Source organism: Prunus dulcis, chromosome 2, assembly GCF_902201215.1.
Source record: "Prunus dulcis chromosome 2, ALMONDv2, whole genome shotgun sequence".
Classification (NCBI taxonomy): Eukaryota; Viridiplantae; Streptophyta; class Magnoliopsida; order Rosales; family Rosaceae; genus Prunus; species Prunus dulcis.
Genome location: NC_047651.1, coordinates 24,436,621 through 24,463,276, shown reverse-complemented (window position 1 = coordinate 24,463,276; position 26,656 = coordinate 24,436,621). Strand labels below are relative to the sequence as shown.

General features: G+C 37.9%; 5 protein-coding genes and 1 long non-coding RNA gene across 8 annotated transcripts; 4 read left to right on the top strand and 2 right to left on the bottom strand.

The window, feature by feature from the left end:
- The first annotated feature begins 448 nt into the window (after nt 1-448).
- Nucleotides 449-2,344, top strand: LOC117620020. Of its 2 annotated transcripts, XM_034350109.1 has the most exons (3): nt 449-750; nt 1,433-1,487; nt 1,900-2,344. In XM_034350109.1, the coding sequence occupies exons 1-3, from the start codon at nt 667-669 to the stop codon at nt 2,274-2,276; spliced, it is 516 nt and encodes a 171-aa protein (XP_034206000.1). In that variant the 5' UTR covers nt 449-666; the 3' UTR covers nt 2,277-2,344. The 2 variants fall into 2 exon arrangements, with proteins under 2 accessions (XP_034206000.1, XP_034205999.1); XM_034350108.1 differs by lacking the exon at nt 449-750 and having other exon boundaries at nt 1,218-1,487.
- Nucleotides 2,345-3,639: 1,295 nt separating this feature from the next.
- LOC117620019 (DNA-directed RNA polymerase III subunit RPC3) lies at nt 3,640-7,464 on the bottom strand. Its single transcript, XM_034350107.1, has 14 exons — nt 7,252-7,464; nt 7,012-7,159; nt 6,801-6,904; nt 6,617-6,704; nt 6,335-6,486; nt 5,705-5,845; nt 5,497-5,601; nt 5,299-5,410; nt 4,998-5,147; nt 4,824-4,861; nt 4,642-4,734; nt 4,263-4,355; nt 3,993-4,142; nt 3,640-3,841 (listed from the first exon to the last, which is right to left on the bottom strand). The coding sequence occupies exons 1-14, from the start codon at nt 7,321-7,323 to the stop codon at nt 3,707-3,709; spliced, it is 1,581 nt and encodes a 526-aa protein (XP_034205998.1). The 5' UTR covers nt 7,324-7,464; the 3' UTR covers nt 3,640-3,706.
- A 909-nt stretch (nt 7,465-8,373) lies between these two features.
- On the top strand, nt 8,374-10,620 carry LOC117617208. Its single transcript, XR_004584307.1, has 2 exons — nt 8,374-8,868; nt 10,170-10,620. It is a non-coding gene; the product is annotated as an uncharacterized LOC117617208 (long non-coding RNA).
- Nucleotides 10,621-13,256: 2,636 nt separating this feature from the next.
- On the top strand, nt 13,257-14,503 carry LOC117619263. Its single transcript, XM_034349175.1, has 3 exons — nt 13,257-13,518; nt 13,608-13,934; nt 14,041-14,503. Exons 1-3 carry the CDS (start codon nt 13,290-13,292, stop codon nt 14,238-14,240), a joined length of 756 nt encoding a protein of 251 aa, XP_034205066.1. The 5' UTR covers nt 13,257-13,289; the 3' UTR covers nt 14,241-14,503.
- A 1,045-nt stretch (nt 14,504-15,548) lies between these two features.
- Nucleotides 15,549-18,199, bottom strand: LOC117617609 (tubulin beta-1 chain). The gene is made up of 3 exons (XM_034347054.1): nt 17,673-18,199; nt 17,210-17,479; nt 15,549-16,557 (listed from the first exon to the last, which is right to left on the bottom strand). The coding sequence occupies exons 1-3, from the start codon at nt 18,064-18,066 to the stop codon at nt 15,878-15,880; spliced, it is 1,344 nt and encodes a 447-aa protein (XP_034202945.1). The 5' UTR covers nt 18,067-18,199; the 3' UTR covers nt 15,549-15,877.
- Nucleotides 18,200-22,435: 4,236 nt separating this feature from the next.
- Nucleotides 22,436-26,552, top strand: LOC117619969 (actin-depolymerizing factor 7). Of its 2 annotated transcripts, XM_034350046.1 has the most exons (6): nt 22,436-22,860; nt 23,280-23,421; nt 23,663-23,754; nt 23,922-24,028; nt 25,853-26,131; nt 26,219-26,552. In XM_034350046.1, exons 1-6 carry the CDS (start codon nt 22,573-22,575, stop codon nt 26,367-26,369), a joined length of 1,059 nt encoding a protein of 352 aa, XP_034205937.1. In that variant the 5' UTR covers nt 22,436-22,572; the 3' UTR covers nt 26,370-26,552. The 2 variants fall into 2 exon arrangements, with proteins under 2 accessions (XP_034205937.1, XP_034205936.1); XM_034350045.1 differs by lacking the exons at nt 22,436-22,860; nt 23,280-23,421; nt 23,663-23,754; nt 23,922-24,028 and adding an exon at nt 25,239-25,471 and having other exon boundaries at nt 25,878-26,131.
- Nucleotides 26,553-26,656: the final 104 nt, after the last annotated feature.

Below are 26,656 nucleotides of genomic sequence, written 5' to 3'. Positions count from 1 at the left end.
TCCCCTCCTGCCCTGGCAAGGGCAACTCGCTGGAACTGCTCTAAGGTGAGGGTTTTTATCTAAAATCCTTAGATAAAGTCTTATCTATTAATTGTTGAATAAAATTAAGTAAATTGATTCAATGACTAACTAATTTGATCCAACAATTAAGAAATAAGACCTTAAATAAGACCATTATTATAGAATTATACATTATCTACGATGAACAAAGTTATGACAAACGTGATAAATTCTTCAGCTTAGCCCAATAACCATCAACACCCATTAGATTAGCCTTTTTTCTCTCTTTCTCATGGTGATTAGATTAGATTTCTATTTGTTATCTTATTTCCATTATTGGTGTTACATTTACAATGGCAATGGGACTTTTTTTTTTTTTTTATCCCCAAAAAAAAGTCGGGGTTCATAAGATCACCAAAAAATATTACCAACAGCAAAACGTATCAGCACAGCGCAAAAATAGCAACAACTTGCCAAAGGGTCGTTGCTTTTGAGTGGAAATCCATGGAAGGGCCAAGACCAAAAGGTGTTGAGAGCACAAAGAGACACGTAACAGCAAGGCCACATGCACCCAGCACAACCCAACAACAACAAGAAGACCCTTTGATTTACAAACCCATTTCTCTTCCTCCTTGGAAGCCGAAGGACACCAGGAAAAGATAACCAATGATCAATATGGACCTCCAACAACATTCCTCCATGTTTAAAATTCGCGCTCTTGTTCAACAACTCCGTCCCAATTTTATTGAGGTGGGTTTCATTTCATACGCTCAATTTCTAACCCATCAATGGTGCAACCATTTATGTTGCGGTTTTGTCAAGTTCTGTTATTTGCTTAATGGGTTTCTCAGTGTCACACTTGCATTTGTTCTTTTCTGGTCTTTTTTTTAATCTGTGTTGAGCCAATATGTATGTTTATTGGTCTATGTTTTGCTGCTCAGAAGACATTGGCTCTGATAATGAATGGATGTTTAGCCCTGTTTACTTACTGGTTTTGATATCTGCCAAGCTTGCGTGTTTTCTTGTATATACATTTATTTACTTGAGTGGTTTTATTTTCTTTTGAAAGTTTAGGGCAAGTTAGGTACACCTATTGTCTGTGAATATAGCCCAACGATTGAGTGGAGCAAGCTAAGCTTAGTTGGGTCTAGTCTAGGCTTCTACACCCATTTTATAGCACTAGGTAAAACAACTCCGTATTTCTTGCCCACCATTTAGTTGCAAAAAGGACATAGATACAGCAACAAAAAAGAAGATAAAAATGTGTTCTTTGATGTTGTTCTATAAGGTCCAGATAAGGAAAGTCTTTCATTACATTATCTTGTCCCCTTCATTCTTTGTCTATTTTCTGCATTCTTTGTCTATTTTTGTTAAACCAGAACCAGACGTTACAGTTGCTTTTGTGAAAGACCACATTTTGATCTGTATGCAGGTTCTTCAGACACCAGATTTTCGAAATAGTGAAGCAGCTGATGAAATTCGACAACGTGAGTTGTTTAAGACACATAATTACATCTCATGTACTTGCAGTATTGCATAAACATGATAGAGTGAAATGACATGGCTAATCCTTGATTTAATTCTTCAACTTGGCCTACAATCCGTGCTTAGACTCACTTTCAGTCAAGGTTTCTCTCATGGATTTACTACTCTAGGCACGAGGTGCTCCTTTCTCAGAAAATCCACTTGTAAATAATTAGTTTGAACTTGAAGCATTTGAAATTTGGACTGTGGTTAATGGTTACACGAGTCCTTTTGGCTCTATTTTGCATGAAAGCACGACACATTGGCCAGTTTCATTGCTTAGGTAGGATCATCTACTGGTACATCAATTAAGTTCTGCATGTTTTGTTTGGAAAGCACATTGTTTGATAAGACGTGTAAACATTTAATTTGCAGAAATGAAGCTTCTGATGGATCTATACGAACAGATGGCCAAGGATGCAGGAGACACACACAGGAAGTTTGTGTCGGAAACACAGCATTCGACACATGACAGTGATCCTGTGAAAGAAAACCAAGATGGCAAACAACAAAAGCATCTTCAACCAAGATGCTCTGTAGAGAAGCCAGTGCAACCTCGTACTCGGTCGATCCCTCTCAGCTCATATAAGAAACCAGTTGCTAGCCAACTACAAGGGAGCTACATTGTGGGGGGTTCAGCGTTTGGTTGGAACTTCATCACATTTTCAGGCAGTAAACCAATCTATTATGGGGTGACAAAGGAGGATTATCGAAGCAGAAACAACACATTGGGAACACGGTCTGTAGTATAGTGAGTTAGAAACACCAACAGTTTGCTACGAAACAGGGGAAAGAGGCTACCCATTATTTTGCTGATACTAAAGACGTTCTGTATATTAGGGCTGGCAATGGGTCGGGTCGTGTCGGGTTCGTGTCGTGTCGGAATAATAAACGTGTCAAGAATGCTCAACCCGAACCCAACCCATTTAATAAACGTGTCGTGTCGGGTTCGGGTCGTCTTTTATCGTGCGGGTTTTGAGTCGTGTAACGGGTTCATAAATAATAACATGCATGTTACAAAACCCACAACCGAAAAAATTTAAATTAAAAAAAACAGAGAGAGTAGAGAAAATATAAGAAAAAGAAAGAAAAAAAAAAGATAGAGAGATGAGAGAAGAGAGAAGGAAAAGAAAGAAAGAAAAATAGAGAGAGAGAGAGAGAGAGAGAGAGAGAGAGAGAGAGAGAGAGAGAGAAGATAGAAGGAAAGAAAGAAAGAAAAAAGAGAGATGAGAGAAAACTAAAGAGAAAGAAAAGAAAGAAGAAAAAAAAAAAAGGAGAGAAGAGGAAAGGAAAAGAGAGAAGAAAAAAAAGGGAGAAAGAAGAAAGAAGGAAAAAAAAAGAAGAGGAGAAGAGAGACCGAAAAGAAAGGAAAACACAAAAGAAAAAGAAATATTATAAATATCAAAAGGTATACTATAAAATCACAAAATTGTTTGTAGCATGGTGGATAAGGTGTTTGAGAGAAATGAAGATGGTAGGAGTTCGAAACCCCTTGTGTGTGTTTTGAAATCTCCATTTGTCTTTATTTTTTAGTGGGTTAGCGGGTTGTACACGGGGTGACACGACCCGTGACACGACCCGTTTAATAAACGGGTTAGATAGGTATTATAGCGGGTTAGCGGGTTGACCCGAAACCCACCCGTTTATTAAACGGGTCAGAACGGGTTGACCCGAAATTAACCTGTTTTTTTATCGTGCGGGTTGAACCCGCTAATTTCTCGTGCGGGTTTTGAGTCGTGTATCGGGTCGTATCCGAAATTGCCACCCCTACTGTATATAGATGTTTTATCACACAGATACAAGTGCATTGCAGTATTTCTGCTGAAAAAGATAAAAAATTTGGTAACTTAGCTTTTTTTATTTTTTCCTGATAAATTTCTGCTACAATTTGGTACAAAACGAAGTAACAAACCTGGCGATAAAGAATGCCGGGCCTTCTGAGGATGGTCGAAGTTCATTCTTGCTAAAGATTCTTAATATTACTTCTTTTTATGTAATTTTCTTCAAATTTTTAGTTACCAGGCCTACACTCTTCAAATTTTGATTATTTACTTAGACGACAAAGACCAGCAAACTGAAAGGCCGATCCAACCAGAATAAAACCAAGGGTGGATATACAAGGGATCAGAAAGTTGGAAATAATATTTATTAATTTAGAGTCGGAACGAAGCCGTCTACAATCTCAGAAATCATGGAAGAGCATGAGAGCATCATCAAGCTTCAAAAGGGATGCTTGCAAAACTAAAATGACATTTCTGTATAGTTGCCATTGCTTCGCCATTTCCCCGAGAAGTTTGTGTGCTGGGAGATCAGTAATCTGCAAAGAATCACCACGACACATGAAAACAAACTACATGTACACTATTCAAATTTTCCTCGCATCAATGCCCGTATTCCAGAACAAAGAAACAAATCCATAAATTCAAATTTAAAAAATAAAAAAAAAGCAATTGCCCGTATTTACGAACCTCCTTGAATCGTTCCTCCTCACAAGCCAGTCGAAGACTTAAATTCAAGGCAGTGTGGAACATCTCATCCAAAACATGTTTCCAAATTATGGGTTTATCTACTCTCCACACCAAGAACTGTGACTGTCTAGCTCCTGTTACAACTAATCTCTGCAAGGATATGAAACATTGTCATGGAGAGCAAAACTAAATAAATAAATAAATACACTACTCGTGTATGTATGTGTATGGGTGTGCATGCATCGTACGTAAAAGAGGCAACTGCTTTACCTCCATATGCAAGTAATCATCCTTCCACAGGTTATAGAGAATCTTGGGAGTTTCGTTCTTTTCAACAAGCGATAACTGTGACATATCTGAAATCTACAAAGAGGTATTGGAATAAGAAAATGAAGTAACAGATGCACTATTTTAACAACCACAACAAACTTGAATAATTCATCTTAGAAAGTTGAGAGAATTTATATAGGAACTTATCATGCAATATTCTGTCACATTAAACTCTTACAAGAGAGAGATTGCTGGGTTTGATTTAGTTCCTTTCAGTATTCTCAATAACTAAATAAAAGAGCGATATTTTAAAAAATTATACTGATGTCTACGAAATTTTCTCAGTTGCCAGTGGAGGAACCCATAGCAATGTTATTACCTTATCCGTCTCAATTGGACGACCGGCAAGTGACAGTATTCTAAACATTGTATAAGCATCTTTCCCATATCTTTTCAAAACAATTAACTCCACCTGCAGAAAAGGAAATGTACTTAGACATCTGTCTTGGTAAATAAAGATTTATTTTCATATTTTTGATAAGACCAAAAATCAGAAAAAACCTCATCATCCTGAGCTAGCTCAAGAATTTTCTTCAAGTCTGAACAAGAAACAAATGTGTGAGTAAAAGCAATATTCAATGTATCACTAGGTCATCCATACGAAAGATAAAGGATACATAAAAACCAGAATTCAAGTTTTGAAAATATATAAAATTGTATGAGAGGGAGTTGTACCAACACTATATGACTCGTCTTCATCCACGTCTCTTTCTTGGCTTGAATCACAAAGCCCGCTGAGCGAATCTCTGACACGACCCATGGTCAAACTACGACCGGCTTCACTGTTTATTACCTCTTCATAAATGGTATTAAGTGATAAAGGAACTGCAAAAGAAATCAACAAAACTATGAGCTAAGGAGACAGCATGGAACAATGGTAGGCAAATGGCTAATCAGGTACTACTGCTCCCTGATTTCATTTATTAAGGCTTCACTTTAATGTTATAGCATGCAAGAATCTGAAAATCCAGTTTACCTGAATTTTCTGTTTTAACTTTCTTCTCTGCAGTTCTAGTTGCCTTAAGCATTGCTCTTAAGACAACTGCAGCTTCATCATCCAGTCGTGCTCTCACATTCTCAACGCAAGCCTAGAACACATGGACAGAATATGCAGTACCATATCAGTATGAATAGATAATTATAATCCAAACAGAAAAACAGACAGAAAACCAACCTTATGCCTTAGACATCGAATGAATTCCTCAAAATTGGCACGCCAAAGAACCACTTCATCACTCGACTCAAATTCTGCATCAAACTCCAAAGTAGCATGCTTTCGCTATAAATTCAGAAAATAGCATATTAGAATAGGGTACCTTCCAGGAAACTGCAAACTAGAACAACTATCCCTGGTATATAGAAATGACAATCCCTATACCAACCTTCTCCCCAACACTCATATTATCACTTTTTCCTCCAGGAGCATCAGCTTCAGAATCTATCATAATTGAAAATCTTATGGCTTCCGGAGGCGCTGCTGCTGCTATAACACGCTGTTCAATGGTCTCGGGTACTTCAACCATCTGAAAAAGTTCCAAAATTGAATTATAAAGATCTGCAATTTAAAAAATAAATTAACACATGCGCAACTAAAGAGGGTTTTAAAGTAGATAACTCTTTTCTTAATTTTGCTAGCATATGAATTGAGTATCTTTATTTTATAGGGCTTGTATGATTGATTTGGTTCAAATATATGGGGTCTTCATTTTGAGTTTTTGGTTCACAGGATATATATATATCGACCTGAACACATGCCACAATCAATAAATAGGTAAAGTTAATATTGAGTTACCTAGCATGATTAATTAGACACACTGTAAAGTAGACTAGTACTTGACAGGAGACTGAAATCACACCATCCGAACACAATACAACTCGATGTCCACTAAAAATGCAACCTTCATTTTCATCCAGTCCAGTAATAAAGGCTGACAAACTTCCAATCAAACCTGATCACCCCTCCCTGTGGCATAATCTATATCTTCGACACAAATTATCTATTACAACATTACCTTAGCAGACTTAGCACCTCGCTTCTTTGCAGGACCTTCTTGTTTAGTAGCTTGTCCAAGAACTGGTTCTGGAGCCGGGCAGCGTTCAACAAAATGGGCGTTCACAAGTTTAAGAAAGCTTTCCTGGACAGAATCCTTATCTGCAGAATCTCCTGGTTGGAGGAAAAAAAAAGAAACCAAGTTGTAGGAATGAAGCACATGAACCGTACACTTAGTCACAATGCTCCCACTTAACTTTAAATTGAAGCAAAAATTTCACTAAAACATTGATAAAAGGCTCACCTTGACTTTTACTTGATTCAGCTCCTTCAATTATTTGTTTAAGTGTAAGCCTACCATTCTCAAGCAAATCCTTGAGAATTAGTTCACGCTGGAAAACAAATGAAGGAAAGGCAATAATCAGAGAATCGATGACACCCTAAAAACAACAAACCAAACCAAAAACAAAAAGAACAAAGAAACCAACATCTGTATCGAGTTCCTGGGATACAACAGCAAGAAATTTGGCAAACCTCCCCCGGTGGATTATATTATCGAAGAGCGCTATATACTGAGTGACTTTTGGCCCCTCTGCATCACCACATAGGCAAACAAAAAAATTCACTCATTAAGCAAACCCAAAACCCCACATGAAAATTGAAAAGAACAGAAGCTGAGTTTAGGGTTAAGAGACGCACCGGATTGGTCGAAGGAGAAGGGTTGAACGCAATTGTGTTGGATTAGAATGAGGAGAGAGTTCTTGACTTGCTGAGGGGTCAACTCTGTGAACCCAATTAGCTGTTTCAGGCTTAAGTGTCCTCTTCTTAGTAGACTTTCACACACTTTCTGCAACCACAGACACATACATAAAATCAATGATAATTACCCATAATTTGAAGAAAAAGGTAAAAGCTTTGAAGAGAAAGAGAGAGAGTTACAGCGACGAGATTGCCGAAGTTGGAGGTGATGATGTGTACGGCATATTTGATGCCGTATTGGGTCAGCGTCATCTTCTTCTGCCTACTTCTCCTCCTCCTTCAGCGAAAGAGCGGACAAAGATAGGCGGGAAATAATAACCATAGACGCAGGCCTCAGGCGAGAGTTGCAGCTCCCTAGAGTGATCAATGCTCACCGTTTTATTATTTTAATTTTTAATTCAAAGACAACAAACCCTATTGGGTAGGCTATTGCGCGCCGATAAAATTAGGCCCGAGCTTCACTCGTTAGTGGGCCTGAGTCGATAAGTTGGATGGCAGAGACTCAAAAAGGGATCAAATCAAACTGGACGAAATTCAAGAGTGTCATATATGAATTTTCATGCGGATTTTTATATTAGTCTTCATTAAATTTAAGTGAAATTACTATTCAGATAAATTATATGACTCATATGAACGTTCATATCTATAATTCATATATGACACCTCACCATAGAAGGACTCTAAAATGGACAAAATATATATCATAAAAAATAATAATACTTAAGAATAATGAAGAATTATATTAGAAATTAAGAAGGAAGGAATGTGTCATTATCTTTTTTTTAGATCGATTGAACGTGTCATTATCTTATAGGGAATATGCTGAGTTTTTTGTTGGCAAGAAGAGCTGTTTGATTACAACTTTTAGCTGCCATCTACATATATAACCATGCAACGGAATGCAAGTGCCCATGCCCGTGTTATCTTGTCGGTCCCCCTTACCCCTAACATACCCGTTTTGCGATTGACAACATTTGAACGGATTCAATGCCGTAGGCTCCATTTAATCACTAATTTTCGGAATAATATAGGCATAACTATTTAGGTCTCGTCATTATATCGTCACTGTTACGTAAGTAATTATAGTATGTGTGAATGATATAATTGATATGATATTAACACAAAATGTAGTATTAATAAATAAATAAATACACGTGTTACAATATTAGTAACACTATATGACGGTATATCCATAACACCGAAGAATTTTTAATGAACGCAGGAGCGGGATCTATGCTCTCTGAGGGCTTATAAAAGCAGAGCTTGGTAGAGAAAGAAGCATCGCTTGACTCGAATAATAATAGTCTCTCACGAGTCACAAGTACGCAAGCTAGCGAACTTTCTCATCACACCAAATGCATGAACAGAACACAACAGATTTGTGCATCTATAAAAGAAGCCAGGACCAGCCAAACATTTACCCTTCTTATAAAATAACTCAAAAACCAAAACCCAAAACCAGGACCACTAGCTAAGGCACCATATGTAAATATATATATATATATATATATATATATATATGCACGTCAGTATATATCACGTTTCCTCCAAACAAAGGGTGGGTTTTTGAATCGCAAGCAGATATATGAGAGAGCTGTTTCATGAGAGAGTTTTGGAGTATGCATATCTTATAAACGAGTGCAGGTGGAGGCTTCCAAAGGGATCGCATTGATCTAATCAACCAAATCAACATGGTGAGTTTAGATATTTGATATTGGATCGATGCGATCCCTTGGGAAGTTTCCGTCGTCAGCTCTAAATCATCATGTTCATGAATCATGTGGTTCGTTCATCCAGGTAAGAAAGTTGAAACAAAACCCTCCTTTCTGAATTTTTTCAGTGCTTAATTTCACGATATATGGTAATTAAATTTTGCTCACTTGTCTGAATTACACAAAAGAGCCTGTGCAAATAATATATTTATATATATAAGCACAACTTGATGAATACATGGCTCATCATTATTCTGATGAGTAACTTGATACTTTTGTTTCCTCGTGGTGGTGATTGATTGTTGTTGTTCCTCTGCTATTTTCTTAATTTGGTTGTCAAGATTTGAAGATCAAAATCAAGACGAAACAGGGAAACCCACAAAATTTATGCTTGTTAAAATTAGTTTTCCAATTTAAAATTGTTTCATAAAACTTCCCATCTGATCTTGAGCATTCCGCACAGATTAATATAATTGATTCAACATGCATGCTGTAGCCTGAACTGAAACTGATGACCCATGGGCCAAAGATGGAGCATCTCGTGATCCATTTATGACCTTATTAAATTGTCATTCATTCATGACAAGAAACTGTTTGTGTTTTAAATTCACTGAAACAAGTTGTAAAATATCTTACACAAGAAATCTTGAATTAGATTTGATCTGACCGAGGCAAAAAACCAACATGAATATGTCTCATCGACGACAAATCCAGCACTAAAAACAGTCATTATTGTCGGATATTTTCTTGCCCCATGGGCCTGCCGAGTGGACTATATATATGCATGATTGTTGAACTACTCTGTCTGATGTCTGATGATGCAATTGCTTGATTGTTTTTGTCTTTCCCAAATATATATGTACACACACACACACATGTATGTACATGATGTTCATAGATAGACATGGCAGGTGAGAAGGAACCCACATGATTCATGAACGAATAATAATCAATAAAGAACAACAAAGCATCACTAACATGAATCGTACTATTTTTCATTGTCGGTAACATGTTTGTTTGTTAAGCTCCCAGTAGTTTTTGTCAGGGAAAACTATGTATATACCTGGATATTTATATATATATGAACAAATAGATTGTCTGAATTATATACATATATGCTAGATATTATGTTCAAATGAGAATTGACATGTTGGCCATCGTGGTCTCTGATATTTATGATTGCTGCTAAAAATTCATCTTCTCCTTCTTGAAACATTAAATTTAGAATTTTGTCACCATCACACACCTGGCTAGCTATACATGTGTATAAAGATTGCTCAAGTATATATATATATATATGCGCATTTGATCTAATATTTTTGTTAATACATGAATGCGTAAAGATTGAAAGAAAATAACATACTTTGAAAAAACAAAATGTAATAGGATAGCATTGGAGTTGGAGAGAAGGCTTTTCGCTTGAGAGAGAAAAGTAGAAGCCCAAACCAGTCCCACAAGAGCCCAATAGTAGAAGCCCACACTCTCATTTTTGGTCTAAATCCGCTTCACTAACAGCCCAATGGAGCCAAAGGAGATACAAAAGACGTGGCCCTTGGCTCACGAATCAAAAACAGTACAACAAAAGGGAATCAGCTAAACTAAGCACAGTTTGAAAAATTGGCCTACACCCATGTCAAAACCCGATTAGTTCGGCCCGGCCCAATTAGAGGACAAGGTAGGCCATCCGAGACCAACACACGAATCAGAGACAGTGGTGGCCTGTCCGTAGTGGTGGTTCCAGGATTCGAAAGCTTGCTGAGCAAAACTTATATACTAAACTCGACGATACAAGTGGATTTTGTTAATAAACATATAAAGATATACATAGTTAGAGGGATATAATGAGCCTTACCTTCAAATGCATCTCTATCAATAAATAAAAGTTTAACAAATACAAAAAAATAAAACTAGACAACATAAACCTGGATCACACTTAAGATAATTGATATTAAAATCTTGATCATCAGCAACTCTTTGATTTTCAACTCTTTCAACTTGAGGCTCAACAATGAGAGATTTGGAAAGATTTTACCAAGAAGAGAAATCAAACATCTCAACAAAAATAAACCAATTCTCATAATAGCATCAATGCATTTAATTAAACATGCCAACACAAATCAAACATCTCAACAATACCAACCACAAATCAAACATCTCAACAAAATTCCTAAAATCAAAGCTCTAATTCATTTCAACAAAATTCCCAAATTTTAATTCATTCCTAATTAAACCCTAGAATATTCAATTTCAAATTAGAAATATATAAAATAATTAAAAATGAGAGAATGAGAAAAATAATTGTTGCTAGCAAGAGGAGAAGTTGATGTCTATATGTCAAGAGAAGTAAAGGAGACGTTGTTGCAGACAAGACAAGAGGAGAGAAGCTGCCCAACATGCCGTTAACATAGAAACGCTCCTGCAAGTCTACCCAACTTTCTAATCAGTAATGGTACTCTCTTGTTTTTAGTATAAGTGATAGTCTAAATTATAGGAGAGGAGGGTTTCCTCACGCGCACACAACCAAAATATCATGAGGATTCAAACGTAAAACCTCTAGTTTGCAAATCAAGATCATTTTCCACTTGACTACCAACCTTATTGCATTCTAAATAAAATAGAAGCTTCTAGTTCTAGGTGAACAGGATATAAAGTTGTTGAATCTTCTTTCTTTCTTTTTTTCCACAGTAAATTTGGACAATAACAAAAATTCAAAGAATTGTGGAGAGCATGGCTCCTCCGCCCCCACCACAATCACTCATGAAATAGTCGTTATATATGGGGATGCGACTAAACTCGTAAAATTCGGAGTAAAAGTCCAAACTGATGTCTTTGTGGGTTGATATAACAAACTCTCTCTGCCCGTAGTCTATGGAGTAATGGAAAGCCCTAAAAATAACAGAAAAAATAAAATTAAAAAATCTCAAAAGATGTCTACCTACAAATTCAAGCTTTGACTCCGCAAACCACGGAGGAGAACATAATCATCTCGGGTTGAAATTAATGAAGCTAAATAAATTAACAATCATTTCGTGTAAAAAGAAAAACATTACATTGTGATTGTAATTTGTAATTTGTAATTTGTAGGTACTAGGTGTAGCTTTCTTCAAAGGCGTTTGCTTTGGTCTTCCAGACTTCCACAATACAAGTCTAGACAGAAGCCAGTCTGCGTTTTTCTTCCAAATGCCGATTGCCAACAAAGTGGGAAAACCATTTTTTGTTTTTGTCGGAGTAGTTCTATTTGCATGTGTTTCAAGTTTTTTTTAAACATATTATAGCATAGACCGGTTTTCAGATCAGTCCAAAAAAGGACCGGATTTTGTAGATGAAATATGAACCATGTGAAATCAGGACAAAATTAACAACATAAACAACGACAATATTAGAGGCATGTAAATCATAATGGTTGTGCCAGGTATACGTGATACGTGGCAAATGTCGTGCTAATTTGTCTGTTGATTTTGTTTTCGCCTAAATTTAGGAGCTAATGGCGTACGTAGAACCTTAACTAGGCAACGTGAATAATGTAAAGCAAAATGCCACTCACAAGGATATTGGAGAGTGACATACATACCATATACTTACAATACAAGTTACAACTCAAAGTTAGGCAGCCTAGATCCAACTTCATTATTAATAGGTATATACCATATCGTTTAAGACAAATTTAATGCCTTTCCTTGTTTTTTTGTTAACATAACTTTTCTATTTTATTGGTTGGCACTATTTGCTGAAAGGATAACAAAATAATAGTATCTATTGGTTTTTACATACAATTTATCTTTATGCACTTTTTTATCGTTAATTTAGTCAACTTCAATTAATACAGTCATGAATATAGTTGATTAAATTAAAGTAAGAATCTAATATATATGAGGTGGGTTTTTCTTTTTCGGGTAGAAAATTGGGTTGATTAAGTATTGATAACTTATTATGGTTTTGAACCGAACTTCAAAGAAAATGATAGTGTCTAATGGATGACCAATACGATTAGCAAAATATAGTAAAAAATTGCACAAATTATATCGTATCATTTTGCCGTGCAATAATATCATCAATTGGTATATTCTATATTGGCGTGCAAGCAAAGCAACCAAACTAAAGGGAGCATATCATAATCCACTAGGAATTTATAACGGAGACTAAAAATTAATACCGGCCAATATTAAAAGGAAAATCAGGTATCGAGAGCTAGTTTTCACATGCATGTAGCCTGTAGGTATACATAAACGACGTCAATGTGGCATCTGGTATATGTACTACGCATATATACACAACACAACCATGCATCTACGCCATTGATAGCGGGCACAAATTGCCACGTAATTGACTAGTATGTTAAATTTGCAATTAGGTCATTGATAGAGAAATTTCTCGAACACGGCCCTCCTTCGTGGGGTCCTGTCTGTTCACTAGGATCTAAACTAGGCTTCGTGCCCCTTTTTTTCACAATCAAAGTCCACCATCTCTTCTTCAGAATCATAATTAAATCCACCTTTCACAATTTCTATGTTCTACAGTCCTTCTTCAAACGACTATAAAATAGCCCTCCCCACCAATGCATCTCCACAACCCAACAAACACGTTCCTCCTCCTCCTCCTCCTCCTCCTCCTAGCTTCCTTCAATTAGCCACATCCTCTATCCTTTTTCATTACAAATACATGGCTTCTAACATGAGCTTGAAGACCCTTTCTGTGTTGGCTCTTGCCCTTGCCGTCTGTGTGCAAGCCACCCTAGGTTTGTTTTGGTTTATGGTTACATAATTAATTACCAACTTTCTTATTTCATTACCAACCAATTTTCTAATGAGTTTCATTTGCATGCAGGAGCAATAACATGCGAGGATCTAGACCAAGACACATGCGCATTCGCTGTGTCGTCGTCCAGCAAACGCTGTGTGCTTGAGAAGCATGTGCGGAGAAGCGGAGAGGAAGCATACACGTGCCGCACATCAGAGATTGAGGCAGATAAATTGAAGGACTGGGTGGAGAGTGAGCAGTGCATCAAGTCTTGTGGGCTTGACCGCAAATCCTATGGCATCTGCTCAGACTCTCTCCTGGAGTCTCGCTTCACCCAAAAGCTTTGCTCCCCTCAGTGCTACAACACCTGCCCCAACATTGTTGACCTTTACTTCAATCTTGCCGCTGGTGAAGGTACATATTTATATTCTCAGACTGTGAATCCGATCCAAACACCACATTTATTTATTCATTTTAATAGTATTTAACGTTGATTAATTATATGGTGTTTTGCTTGTAGGGGTATTTCTACCGAAATTATGTGAAGCACAAGGAGCAAATGCTCGTCGACAGATGTCGGAGATCCGTAGCTCTGGATTTGTTGCACCAGGACCAATCCACCCTGCAAATTTGGTAGCACCCGGACCAATTAAGTCAGCCAATTTGGTAGCATCCACACCAACAGAGGTTGCTCCAGCACAGCCTCCTTACTATAACTAAGTGCACTATCATTCCATACATGAGGTTTCATGGGGCTGAGTTTTCCAGCCTCCCAGGCTTTCATGTTACACCAAAATATCAATGTGTTTTATTTAAATTTATACTATAAGTATATTGTAAACTCAGAAATACTACGTAGATTTATTGTGTGGTACAATTAAGGTAATCGTGTTCTAGAAATAGTCATCTACCGTTGTATGCTTTAATAATGGAATTTAAAATCCTATATCTTTTTTTCGCTCATAAAAGTTGAGCTTGTTGGATTTTGCGTGATTGTTGGAAGATTATTTTTTTCTTTTTTATTATAAAAAAATAACACTTGTGAAGCAAATGTGAACAGTATACTGTATATGCGTTTCGCAACATTATTGTATCGAGTTTAGTCAAACCAATCTCAAAAAATGAAGTATATAAGCGTATACTTAGAAAAAGAAGGCCAAAGTTGAGGGTAAGGATATTCTTTCTCCTTTCTCCATCGATAGTTGAGAAGAAAGTTAGCCCATCATTAATGTTTTGGCCAACAAAGTGACCATACCTTAATATGTAGTATGGTGCCAAAAACTAAAAGGTTAACTAAAATTAGGTAAGTGGGTTGTAGATTAAGTTAAATTATAAGTGTGTTTAGCTGTGCAAGTGGGGCATAGAACTGTTATTCTAGGTCACGGGTCTAATCCTTTTTTTTTTTTTTTTTTGGGGAGGAAATTTCATATTGACTAATTCACGCATACAACACGAATATTAGGACTCAAACCAAAAAGCTTTCATTAAAGAGCAATTGCTCGAAACCACTTGGTTCTTTGCAGAAATCTAATCTAATTTCTAAACTAACTTAAGTGGTACATTGGCACCACATTCATTTGAAAGGTTGGGCTTTGGATTGGGCTTGCGAGATTGAACTGACAATTACTCGTATTTATTTATTTTTAGGAATTGGTTGTTTGGTGGTTTCAATTTTAATTGAGCAAAACTTCTATTTTCCACCTCCTTGAATTTATTATGAAATATATAAATATAAATATAATGCACGGCTTTATTCCACTGACAGATTTATTGCGCAAATATTGTACAAGAGAGAATAGAGAAGCAATAATTAAATATGGATGAGGAAGAGAAGGAAACTTGCAGCAGCCTTCAAGGACCACAAGACAAGAATCTTGCAGCCTTTCGAGTGGCAGCACCTGCTTGCGACAGTGGGCACATGCAAACAATACCAAAAAGAAATTGATTCATTGCCAGATTTTCACATGGCTTCAATACAATCTATTTCTTCTCGACTTTAAATGCAAAGATGAAGTAAAAACAAAGATCAACACTCAGAAACCAAAGGCCATGTATATATAATCCATCCACCATCAAACAAAAGGCATTCAATCATCGCAATCTTTACTTAAACACCATCCTCATGTATCATAGACATCAATTAACATTTTTCAGTCATTTCACATATTTTCAGACCACTAATACCATCTAAAAACTAAGGAGAACTAAAAAAAATTAAAGCCAAACATGCAGTAATGGCCAAGGAATTGACCAGAATACAGCAATCCAAACCCCAAATAAGCTACTAACGAACAAAACCAGATTAATAAATCCACAACATAACTGCAGCAAAAGGAGAACAGACCGAGAATTCAAGATCAAGCCTCCTCCTGAACTTCCTCTTCATCTTCATAGTCATACCCTTCCTCATCTGCTGTAGCGTCTTGGTACTGCTGGTACTCGGAAACCAGATCGTTCATGTTGCTCTCTGCCTCGGTGAACTCCATCTCGTCCATTCCCTCTCCTGTGTACCAATGCAAGAAAGCCTTTCTGCGGAACATGGCAGTGAACTGCTCACTCACCCTCCTGAACATTTCCTGGATGGAAGTGGAGTTGCCGATGAAGGTCGAAGCCATTTTCAGACCAGTAGGTGGGATATCACAAACAGTAGACTTGACATTGTTTGGGATCCACTCAACAAAGTAGGATGAGTTCTTATTCTGCACATTGATCATCTGTTCGTCGACTTCCTTGGTGCTCATCTTGCCACGGAACATAGCTGAAGCAGTCAAATACCGTCCATGACGCGGATCAGCAGCACACATCATGTTCTTTGCATCCCACATCTGTTGAGTGAGCTCTGGAACAGTAAGGGCCCTGTACTGCTGGGATCCACGGGATGTAAGTGGAGCAAACCCAACCATGAAGAAGTGCAACCGCGGGAATGGAATCAGATTGACAGCAAGCTTACGGAGATCCGAGTTGAGTTGACCAGGGAAACGAAGGCAACAAGTTACACCACTCATGGTAGCAGAAATCAGGTGATTGAGGTCCCCAACTGAATCAATCAAGTAGAAACCATTGTTCAGATTATGTCATGTTTCACATTATCAGCAAATTATAATAAGGACTACAATATTATCCTTGTAGTGCATAGTTTGATTAGTTGCAGTTCAAACAAGAGAACCATTTGCATATACTCAAGTACACAATCTCAAATACAATTTTTAAAGGAAAAATGGAGCAACAAATAGTGAAGTCCCTAAGAAGCTAGTGTGCACAAGTGAAACTAAAATTGCAATTGTGCCAAACAAATAGTTTCCTACCACTAAGCACAAGGCTACAAGTGTCTGCATGTATAACTATGAACGGCTAGTCCAATTGTATAATTTCTATAATTGTAGCCAAAAACCAAGGACAACAATATCAATTAAAGGGGACTCAACCACATATAGTTAATGCAGAAAAGCACACAATAATTATAAGCCCAAGGCGCATAACTGATATGGTGAAATCGTATATAGAATTTGAATAATCTGCTCTTTCACTACAAACTACAGGGATAATATAAACAATTCACTCCCCAAGTCAAAATTTCAATAGATATATGCTGAACCGATAAGAGAATAACATAGATTTTTCTAAATTGAACTATGAAATCCATATTTACAATTCAACAGGGCAGAGAACCCAAAGAAGAAGAAACTCACAGCTGGGAGTGGTGAGCTTGAGCGTTCGAAAGCAAATGTCATAGAGAGCCTCGTTGTCCAAAACCATACACTCATCTGCGTTTTCAACAAGCTGGTGAACCGAAAGAGTTGCATTGTACGGCTCAACGACGGTGTCTGACACCTTTGGCGACGGAAACACAGAGAAGGTGAGCATCATTCGGTCCGGGTATTCCTCTCGTATCTTGGAAATGAGAAGCGTTCCCATTCCAGAACCGGTACCTCCTCCCAGAGAGTGGCAAACCTGAAAACCTGTTGCCAAACTAGTACATTAGGTAACAATTAGCACACTCGAAACCATATAAAGTTAATCCAACCAGAGTCAATTTGGATTCATAACCAAGAGTCTACGATAATAATTATATCTTGTATCCAAACACTCGAAAACTCAGAAAATGGACATGGATCTACTGATCTAGCAACTAAAATCGAACTCGAAGAATACCTTGCAAGCAGTCGCAGTTCTCAGCCTCCTTCCGAACGACATCGAGAACAGAATCAATCAACTCGGCGCCTTCGGTGTAATGACCCTTAGCCCAGTTGTTGCCGGCACCGGACTGCCCGAACACGAAGTTATCGGGCCGGAATATCTGGCCGTACGGTCCAGATCTGACGCTGTCCATGGTGCCTGGCTCCAGATCCATGAGGACGGCGCGTGGGACGAACCTCCCGCAACTGGCTTCGTTGTAGTAGACATTGACGCGCTCGAGCTGGAGCTCGTTGTCGCCTTGGTAACGACCGGTGGAGTCGATGCCGTGCTCGGCGCAGACGACCTCCCAGAACTTGGCGCCGATCTGGTTGCCGCATTGGCCTCCCTGGATGTGGAGAATCTCACGCATTTTGAAGCGCGTTTGAAAGAGAGTGACTGTGTTTGACGAGAGAGAGGAATTTGGACTGAGGAGAAGGTTCGAGGAGAGAGAAATGATCGGGAAGAAGATGAAGGGTTTTGGAGAGTGAAGGAGTGACGTGGGGTATTTTATAGCGGGAGAGATAACGGATGAACTTGACGGCGCCGTTTGTTTTGAGTGGGAATTTAAATTTTGAAAAGCGAACCTGTAATTTTGAGTGTCAGCAGGGGTTGATCTGGTATGTAAATGGTAGGGACCAGAGGGAATATGAGACGTTGATCGGGTTGGCTGCGTGGAAGTCAATTTAGATTGACGTGTCGATGTGAGGGAGTACCGGATGGCTTGGTGGGGTTGCAGAGGATGTGGTGTTTAACGTTTGGGAAACGATTGGAGGACTGGATTTCACGCGTTGTGAAGTGGCTGACGGTCACGCGCCAGCGGCACAGTGGGGTAACGTATATTGGATGGTTTGGATGAGGCAGTGAGAGTCTGCAGACTGCACATGAGGTTCGCACCGGTAACACGTGACTGGATAGGGTCATGTGAGTAGTACTTCACACAATTTTTTATTTTGCTACATCAAATCAAACAAATATTTGTTGACAATAAGCACTTAAAACGAATTTAGTAGGTAATTTATTTAACTAAAAAAATTGGTGAGGGTTTTCCTATATATTTGTAGTTTGTGTGTTTCCTCTTTTTTCCATTTTCCAATACATATGGGTTATGTGTTTAGTTTTATCAGCTAAAATAATTCAAAAGCAGCATTCATTGGTTATATAATTGGCCAGAACAGTGATCTCGTTCTTTTATAATCAAGTTTGAATCTCTATCTTGATAATTTAAATTATCACTTGAGGAATTTTGGAAAGTGAAAAATTTATAATAATAAAAAATATATTGTATGACAGAATTATGGAATAGAAGTTTAGTTGTCACATTTCAAGGTTCTTATATTTTTGGAGACTAAAATAAAGCATGACATGAGATATATATACCAACCTTAGCTTTCACTCAATCTATAACATTAGAGAAGTGGCCCCATATAACTAGATGAACAAACCCAAAAGAGAGCGAAGCATTGTAATTATCATCATCATCATTACAAAAATGACATGAATTGAGATCAAGTGTAGCCATCACTCTACCCTTGGTCACAAAGCTAAGAAACCCATCATTTTTATAGGTAAGCAACTAAGATATGCCAACCCTACCCTCCAACAAAGGAATAATAATATTTTGAGAGAGGGGATCATCGGCTTTTAGCAAGAGGGCAGTGACAAAGAGTCTAAACGTTCTGACATGTTTTCAGTGCTTACGCTTTAGTTTGCGGCCATTCCAAGCAAACCCATCGTGTTGATTTGAGCAATGCCATTGCCCTATTGGTGGTGGAGGGCTCCACCGTCCACGTGCCACCAACGACAGGGGTGGCTAAGGTTCTTGGCACCACACCTTCAAAGTTCTTGATACACTTATTTGTTTGGATTAAAATCGAGTAAAGGAGACAACCAAGCCAATTTATTGGCAAAATTAAGAGGAAAATTTTAGTGAAATTAAATTTGTGTAAATACACTAAAGTATTGACCAAGATTGGAATCTCATATTTGGATATAAGGTCAGGGAGGAGCCTTCTAGTTTTGGCACTTAAGTGTCTTTGCAAATATGAAATTCTTTGAAGTTGCTAGAAGGTTGATATTGGAGTAGTTTTTTTTATTTTTTATCAAAGCATATCTTTAACCGACTAGAAGAGTTCAAAGCACATAAATTGAGAAGTGCGCTGAACAATGTGGACGAGAATTGAAGAGAAAAACTTATATATCATGGGATAATACTTATGAGACGTTTAAGTAGTGTCATTAATGCATAGATAATATGATGGGGTGGTAATCCGATAGATTAGTTGGCGGCTAATTAGAGTTTAACGATGAAAGAATCGAATTTATAATTTATTTTTTTATAAGGATAGATCTTCATGTACATGAGATGGTTTTTGAACTTGAGATCGAACATAGCCTAAGTCCTATCAGGCCCAAGGGCCAACTCAAAATGTGTTGAAATTGAAAATGGAGGTTAAGGGGACCGGCTAGAATGAGGAGGTTAATATGCGGGCCTATTTGCGGGATATAAACAACCATCCAATTAAAATGAACGATTCAGCTTTAAAATTATAGTTTTATTACAACCGGGTTAAAATTACCCATCACAAAAACTACAACCGGAACTTCTCTCTTATTCAGAACCAAAAAAAAAAAAAACTTCTCTCTCATCTCTCCCCTTTTGCAAGGTCAACACTTGATGGTTGTAGGAGTAGAAATACTGGAATTATTGGTGCTGGTGGTTTATTACGCAACTGGTGCTTGGCTTACGGGATTTTCTGTGAAAACCCAGCAATCACCACCCATCCCCCCTCCTATTCTTCCGACGAAAACCCAACAGTCACAACCATCGCACCCAAACCCAACCCACCACAACCTACTTTGGGGAGAGAGAGAGAGAGAGAGAGAGAGCATCTTGATCTGGTTATTGTTTAGATTTCATGTTTTTCTTAGTTTAATGTCATAGTTAGCATTTTGATTTTCATTTGGGGGTACTCTGTTTCTGTGTTCATCAAAATTTTGTGCAGTGGGGCTCTATTTGTTATAGACCTCTGGTTGCAATGTATCATCTGAGCTTGCATACATTGCAACCATCTTGGACCCAAGGAACGCATTAGGTTCGAGCCCACGCAGAGCCATCTGGGCGTGGACTTGTCGGCCTAGTTTCAACAAGTTCGGGCCAGTCAATAACAGAAAAATTGGTGCATAGAATGAGATGCAAGTTGGGTCTTGTGCTAGCAGTGATTTTAGAATTGAATCCCATTGTTGCGTACAGTGAGAGCAATGGAGCATTGCATGTGGGCAGTGAAGAACATGAGCGTTATGTTTATTTTTTCCATCTCCGAGCGGCTATACTTGGGTCTTTTTTTTAATTTTAATAAATATTATAGCCGAGCGGCTATACCTGGGAATGCTTTATTTTTTTAAATAAATAGTATAGCCGGGCGGCTATACTGGTGCCCTTTTTATTTTTTATTTTTAAATAAATAGTACAGCCGCACGGCTATACGTGGGTCTTTTTTAATTTTTTACTATATAGTATAGCCGCGCGGCTATACCGGGCCACTTTTATAAATAAATAGTATAGCCGCGCGGACTGGACCACTTTTATAAAAAGTTTTTAAAATAAATCTTATAGCCGCGCGGCCATACCAGGGTTTTTTTTTGTTTTTAAATAATTATTATAGCCGCACGGCTATACTGGGGTCCTTTTTTAATTTTGTTTAATAAATAGTATAGCCGCTCGGCTATACTGGGCCACTTTTATAAAAAAGTTTTTAAAAATAAATAGTATAGCTGCTCGGCTATACTAGTGTCCTTTTTCAAAATCCATCTGAATGAATATATAGCCGCGCGGCTCCTTTTTCAAAATCCATCTGAATGAATATATAGCCGCGCGGCTCCTTTTTCAAAATCCATCTGAATGAATATATAGCCGCGCGGCTCTCTCTTCCTTTTTCCAGCCCCAACGCTAGCCAACCGAGAAAAGAAACCAGCAAACCCACCCCATCGATCCCCAACCCAACTATTCTCTCTCTCTCTCTCTCTCTCTATATATATATATACCACAGAATGTTCTAAAGAACCCAGCTTTTCTACAAAATTTGACAGAGCAACCAGAGATCTATAACAAATAGAGCCCCACTGCACAAAATTTTAATGAACACAGAAACAGAGTCCCCCCAAATCAAAATCAAAATGCTAACTATGACATTAAACCAAGAAAAAACATTAAATCTCTCTCTCTCTCTCTCTCTCTCTCTCCAAAATTTGGATATGGAGTAGGTTGTGGTGTGTTGGGTTTGAGTGCGATGGTTGTGACTGTTGGGTTTTCGCCGGAAGAAGAGGAGGCGGGATGGGTGTTGACTGTTGGGTTTTCACAGAAAATCCCTTAAGCCCAAGCACCAGCTGCGTAATAAACCACCAGCACCAATAATTCCAGTATTTCTACTCCGACAACCATCAGTGTTGACCTTGCAAAGGGGAGAGATGGGAGAGAAGTTCCGGATTGCCGTTTTTGTGATGGGTAATGTAAACCCGATTGTAGCATAAAGAGGATACTAATGTTAGCCACTTGATCAATCTACAGGCCAGTGAGTAGCCCGTAAATAACCTCGGCATTATAGTCTCGCCGCTATTTAGGAATCATTCAACACCTGACTTGGGTCAGGTTAACTGGGCCAACCTGAGCACCCGAGAGGCCCCTGAGCCCACAGGCAGGGTCAATTACTCAATCTAAGGAATTCCCTTGACTTTTCAGTTAACCGAATCATGATTTGACACGTAAGAAACATACAACGGTACCGACTGCAGGGGATTATCCTTCTTCTTGAACCCTTTGTTGTGTGCCCCCAAACCCCTCCGAAACTCCTAAGCTCTCGTTTTCGGCTTCTCAGACAATATGGTGAGCAAAAGACAGAGAGATGCTCGCAAGAGATTCAGGGCAGAAAACCCTGAACTGGTTAAACAGCCGACGCCGCCTAAGGACCCAAGCAAGAAGAAGGGAAAGAAGAGCACGTTCAGGCGCAAGAAAGCACCCAATGGTCCAGACAAACCCACCAAAACTTCTCATAGCAAACACCCACTTAGAGTCCCTGGTATGAGGCCTGGGGAGAGCTGTTTCATTTGTAAAGCCACCAACCATATCGCCAAGCTTTGCCCTGAGCGAGCTGGTTGGGACAAGCACAAGGTGTGAACTTTGTTTTTGTTTTGTTTTGTTTTTTGTTGGGTAGTACTGATTCTGATTTAGTTTGAGTTTCTTTATCTTGGTAATTTTTTAAATGATGGAACTTTGATTATGTTGTCGAATTTTATGTGGGTTCTGTACGAAAATGGTGAACCAATCATGTACATTATGGCTTCTGAATATTTCAGAAGTTAATGCCTGAAAAAAAAAGGGAAAAAGGATTACAAATGCATATGTCTTCGTAAGTTTTTTTTATAGCTATTAGTAATGGAAAATCTGGTGAGAGCTTGAATCAAATTTGGTCTTTGTTTGGTCCTTTGCAGAAGTTAATAGAATTGAATTTTTATTTTAAATTGGTTATTCATGGTGTGGACTGGATCCGACCGATGTTCATGTGTTTTGCGATTATTTGATGCTTGCAGATATGTTTGTATTGTCGACAACGTGGGCATAGCATCAAGGATTGCCTTAACAAGAATGATGACACCGTGGCTGTGAAGTTATGTTATAATTGTGGGGAAACTGGGCATTCACTATCTACCTGCCCCCTACCTCTTCAAGAAGGTAATCTTTCTCATCCTTTAAGTTACATCAAGTTTGTTTAATATTCGGATGATGTGAGCAGAAATTTTTTAAGTGGCTATGCTTGAGTGTGTTTGTGTACTGGAGTATCACACATGCATTTGAAGTTTACATGAACAATGCAGAGGTCTATAGCCTTATGAGTCAATCTGGTGATGATATCTTTTTTACTCTATAGTTATGTCATTGCGTTGTTATTCATTTTGTTTATCTGGTAATGCAGGAGGAACTAAATTTGCCAAGTGCTTCATCTGTAACGAGACCGGTCACTTAAGCAAGGACTGCTCTAAAAATACTCATGGGATTTATCCAAAGGTGAATTAGTGTGGTTTTGAATTTTCCACAACATGACTGCCTATATTCTTAACGGAGATATCAAAGTTTTCAGGATATAGATGTTATTCATTCATGCTTGAGCTATCCTAGCTAATATCCTCCATTATTAAACTCTGAAACTTCCCATTATGAATTTCATTTATTAGGGTGGTAGTTGTAAGATTTGTGGAGGCGTAACACATTTGGCTAGAGATTGTCCCAACAAAGGCAACAGAGATTCAATGGCTGTTGGCGGAGCTTTTCACTCATGTAAATTTTTCCCTTGGTACTCCTGAATTTGTCTGTTCTTGTAGTTCTTTGGAGCTTCAATTTACTTTGTTTAGACTTTTAATCTTCTCACCAAGAAATTAGTAGTAGATTACTTTGACATGCATGCTCAAATTGAGGTATATGTTTTAAGTGTTTTGATTATAATCCTAGAGGCGTTGAAAGAAATACCCACCTTTCCATTGCAACCCTGATTTCATTCTCTTAGCGGAATACACTGACACCCTTGGGATTAGGCAAAACTACAATGACCTTTATCGTGTTTCTGAAGATGAACTGAATTCTGCTGTCAAATTAGATGGTATCAATCTTGTTTTTGAAGTTGGCTGTTTTAATTCAAGGGCTGGTTTTAGATAGCCTTTAGTAGGAATTAGGCTACTTTCACAAAACTGAGTTCAGTTCCTCCCCCCCACCTTCTCATAATTTCAAGTATGAAAGCCGTGGTGTTTTCAGATATATTATGAAGTATTCTCTTTCCTCCGTTCAAATATATTGTTAAGTGTGTTTGCATCAGTTGATTTAGTTGGCATTGTACTTAGTTTAGTGGCCCTTTCTTTTTCAGGGAATGAAAATCAAAGGCCAAGAGGAAAGGTTACCAAACTTGTGAGTGGAGACGATCTTGATGATGATTTCAGTTTCGTAGATAAGAAACGTGGTGGTGCAACAGACGAGTCAGTTGATATAGTTGGTTCTGCTTCTCATGCGCAAGAAAGTCCTGTAAAATCAAAGAAGAAACAGGGACCCAAAGTAGTGAATTTTGTTGGATAATGATGGCTCACGAATGAAGAAATTCATGTGAATTTTCAGTCTTTCCTTTGTATGGCACGGCGCAGCTGTGTTGCATTGCGTTGGCACCATCCACGATTTTGCCATAGTCCAAAATATTCTCAGTAGTCTTCAGAAATTATTTTCGTAGTTCTAAATGTATAACCTTGACTTCATAGCATATATTAGCATAATTTGTTTTGAGTTTCATTTGTATTGTATGTTAAAAACTTAGTGTACACTCATAATATCATTATATCAAGATGGCCTTTAAACTTTAAATAGGTTTTCTATTTTTGCTCTTTACATTTTATCTGAATCAATTCATCCTCCAATTCTCTGTCATCATTTTAAACAAGGTAAAAAAACCAAAGAAGAGTATGTAGTTGTTGCGCATGCAAGCAATCATACATCAATATAAAACGTAAGGAGATGATTAGTTGTGTATATGATAAGCCATAGAAGCTTCAGAGAATTCTCAACCTTTGTTTTGTCCCTTAAAATTCTCTTATTCCCCGCAATTTTCTGAGCTCCTTCTCATGGCTCCCCAAAAATAAGGATCTATCCGTCTGCTATACTCTGCATCTCTCTCGTTCTGTTCCTCTTTCTTCTTCTTCTTCATTTCGCACTACACACTCCCTGTCTCTTTTTGGACAACAAAATGGTATCTCTCTCTCTCTCTCTCTCTCTCATGTAATTCTCATCTCCAATGTTTCTGTGACGCTGAGCAGAAAATTTGATACACTTACAAACTAATAAATGAGAATGGTTAAGATGCAAGCATGTAACAATTTTGATTAAACATATTGATTTAAACTTCTGTTTTTCTCTTCCTTTCTTTTCTTGGGGGATGATCTGAATGGTTTTTCGATCAGTACCCTACCTTGAATGGGATATCGTTTGAAAATTGCACGGAAAAATAAAAGGATAAATTTTTCTTGTTCTATACTTGTATAATTTCGTGGAAATTCAGCTTTTCTTTGGCTAGGTAAGAATGTTGTTGCTGCTTTGTTATATATATTATTGTAAGTTGTTGCTTAAAAACTAAAATGAATGTTGGGTTGGGGCAGGCGGCGTCTGGCATGGCTGTGAGTGATGAATGCAAACTCAAGTTCTTGGAGCTAAAAGCGAAGAGAAACCATCGATACATTATATTCAAGATTGAGATTCAACAAGTGGTGGTAGAGAAGGTTGGTACCAAAGAAGAAACATATGACGACTTCGCGGCATCCCTGCCTGCCGATGAGTGTCGCTATGCTGTCTTTGATTTTGATTTCACCACTGTCGAGAACTGCCAGAAAAGCAAGATTTTCTTCATTGCATGGTAATTAAATAATTAGTGCAAAACTTTGGTTATTTAATTTAATGCTCATTGTCTTAGGTGCTAATATTATGCATGAAACTTTGATAGGTCCCCTGATACATCAAAGGTGAGAATGAAGATGGTGTACGCAAGCTCCAAAGATAGATTCAAGAGGGAATTGGATGGCACTCAAGTTGAATTGCAGGCAACTGATCCTAGCGAAATCAGCCTTGACATTATAAAAAGCCGAGCTCTTTAAGCAACCAAACTCATCCACCTCCCCTAAACATTTTACATTTAACATTTTTCTGTTCAAAATTCCTTCTTCTTCTTTTCTTCTTTTCTTCTTTTCTTCTGTGTTGTATGGGGTTGCATACCAACCATGTAGTTTAATGTAATATTATGAATTCTTTTATCAATTTCAAACTTTTTACAACATTTTCTTCAATTTAGTCAATACAAGAGATATATCATCTCTGTTTTCAACTTCAGGAATATCCAAGTCAACAGTTTAATTCTTGAAGCCAGCTCAAATACAGAATCATT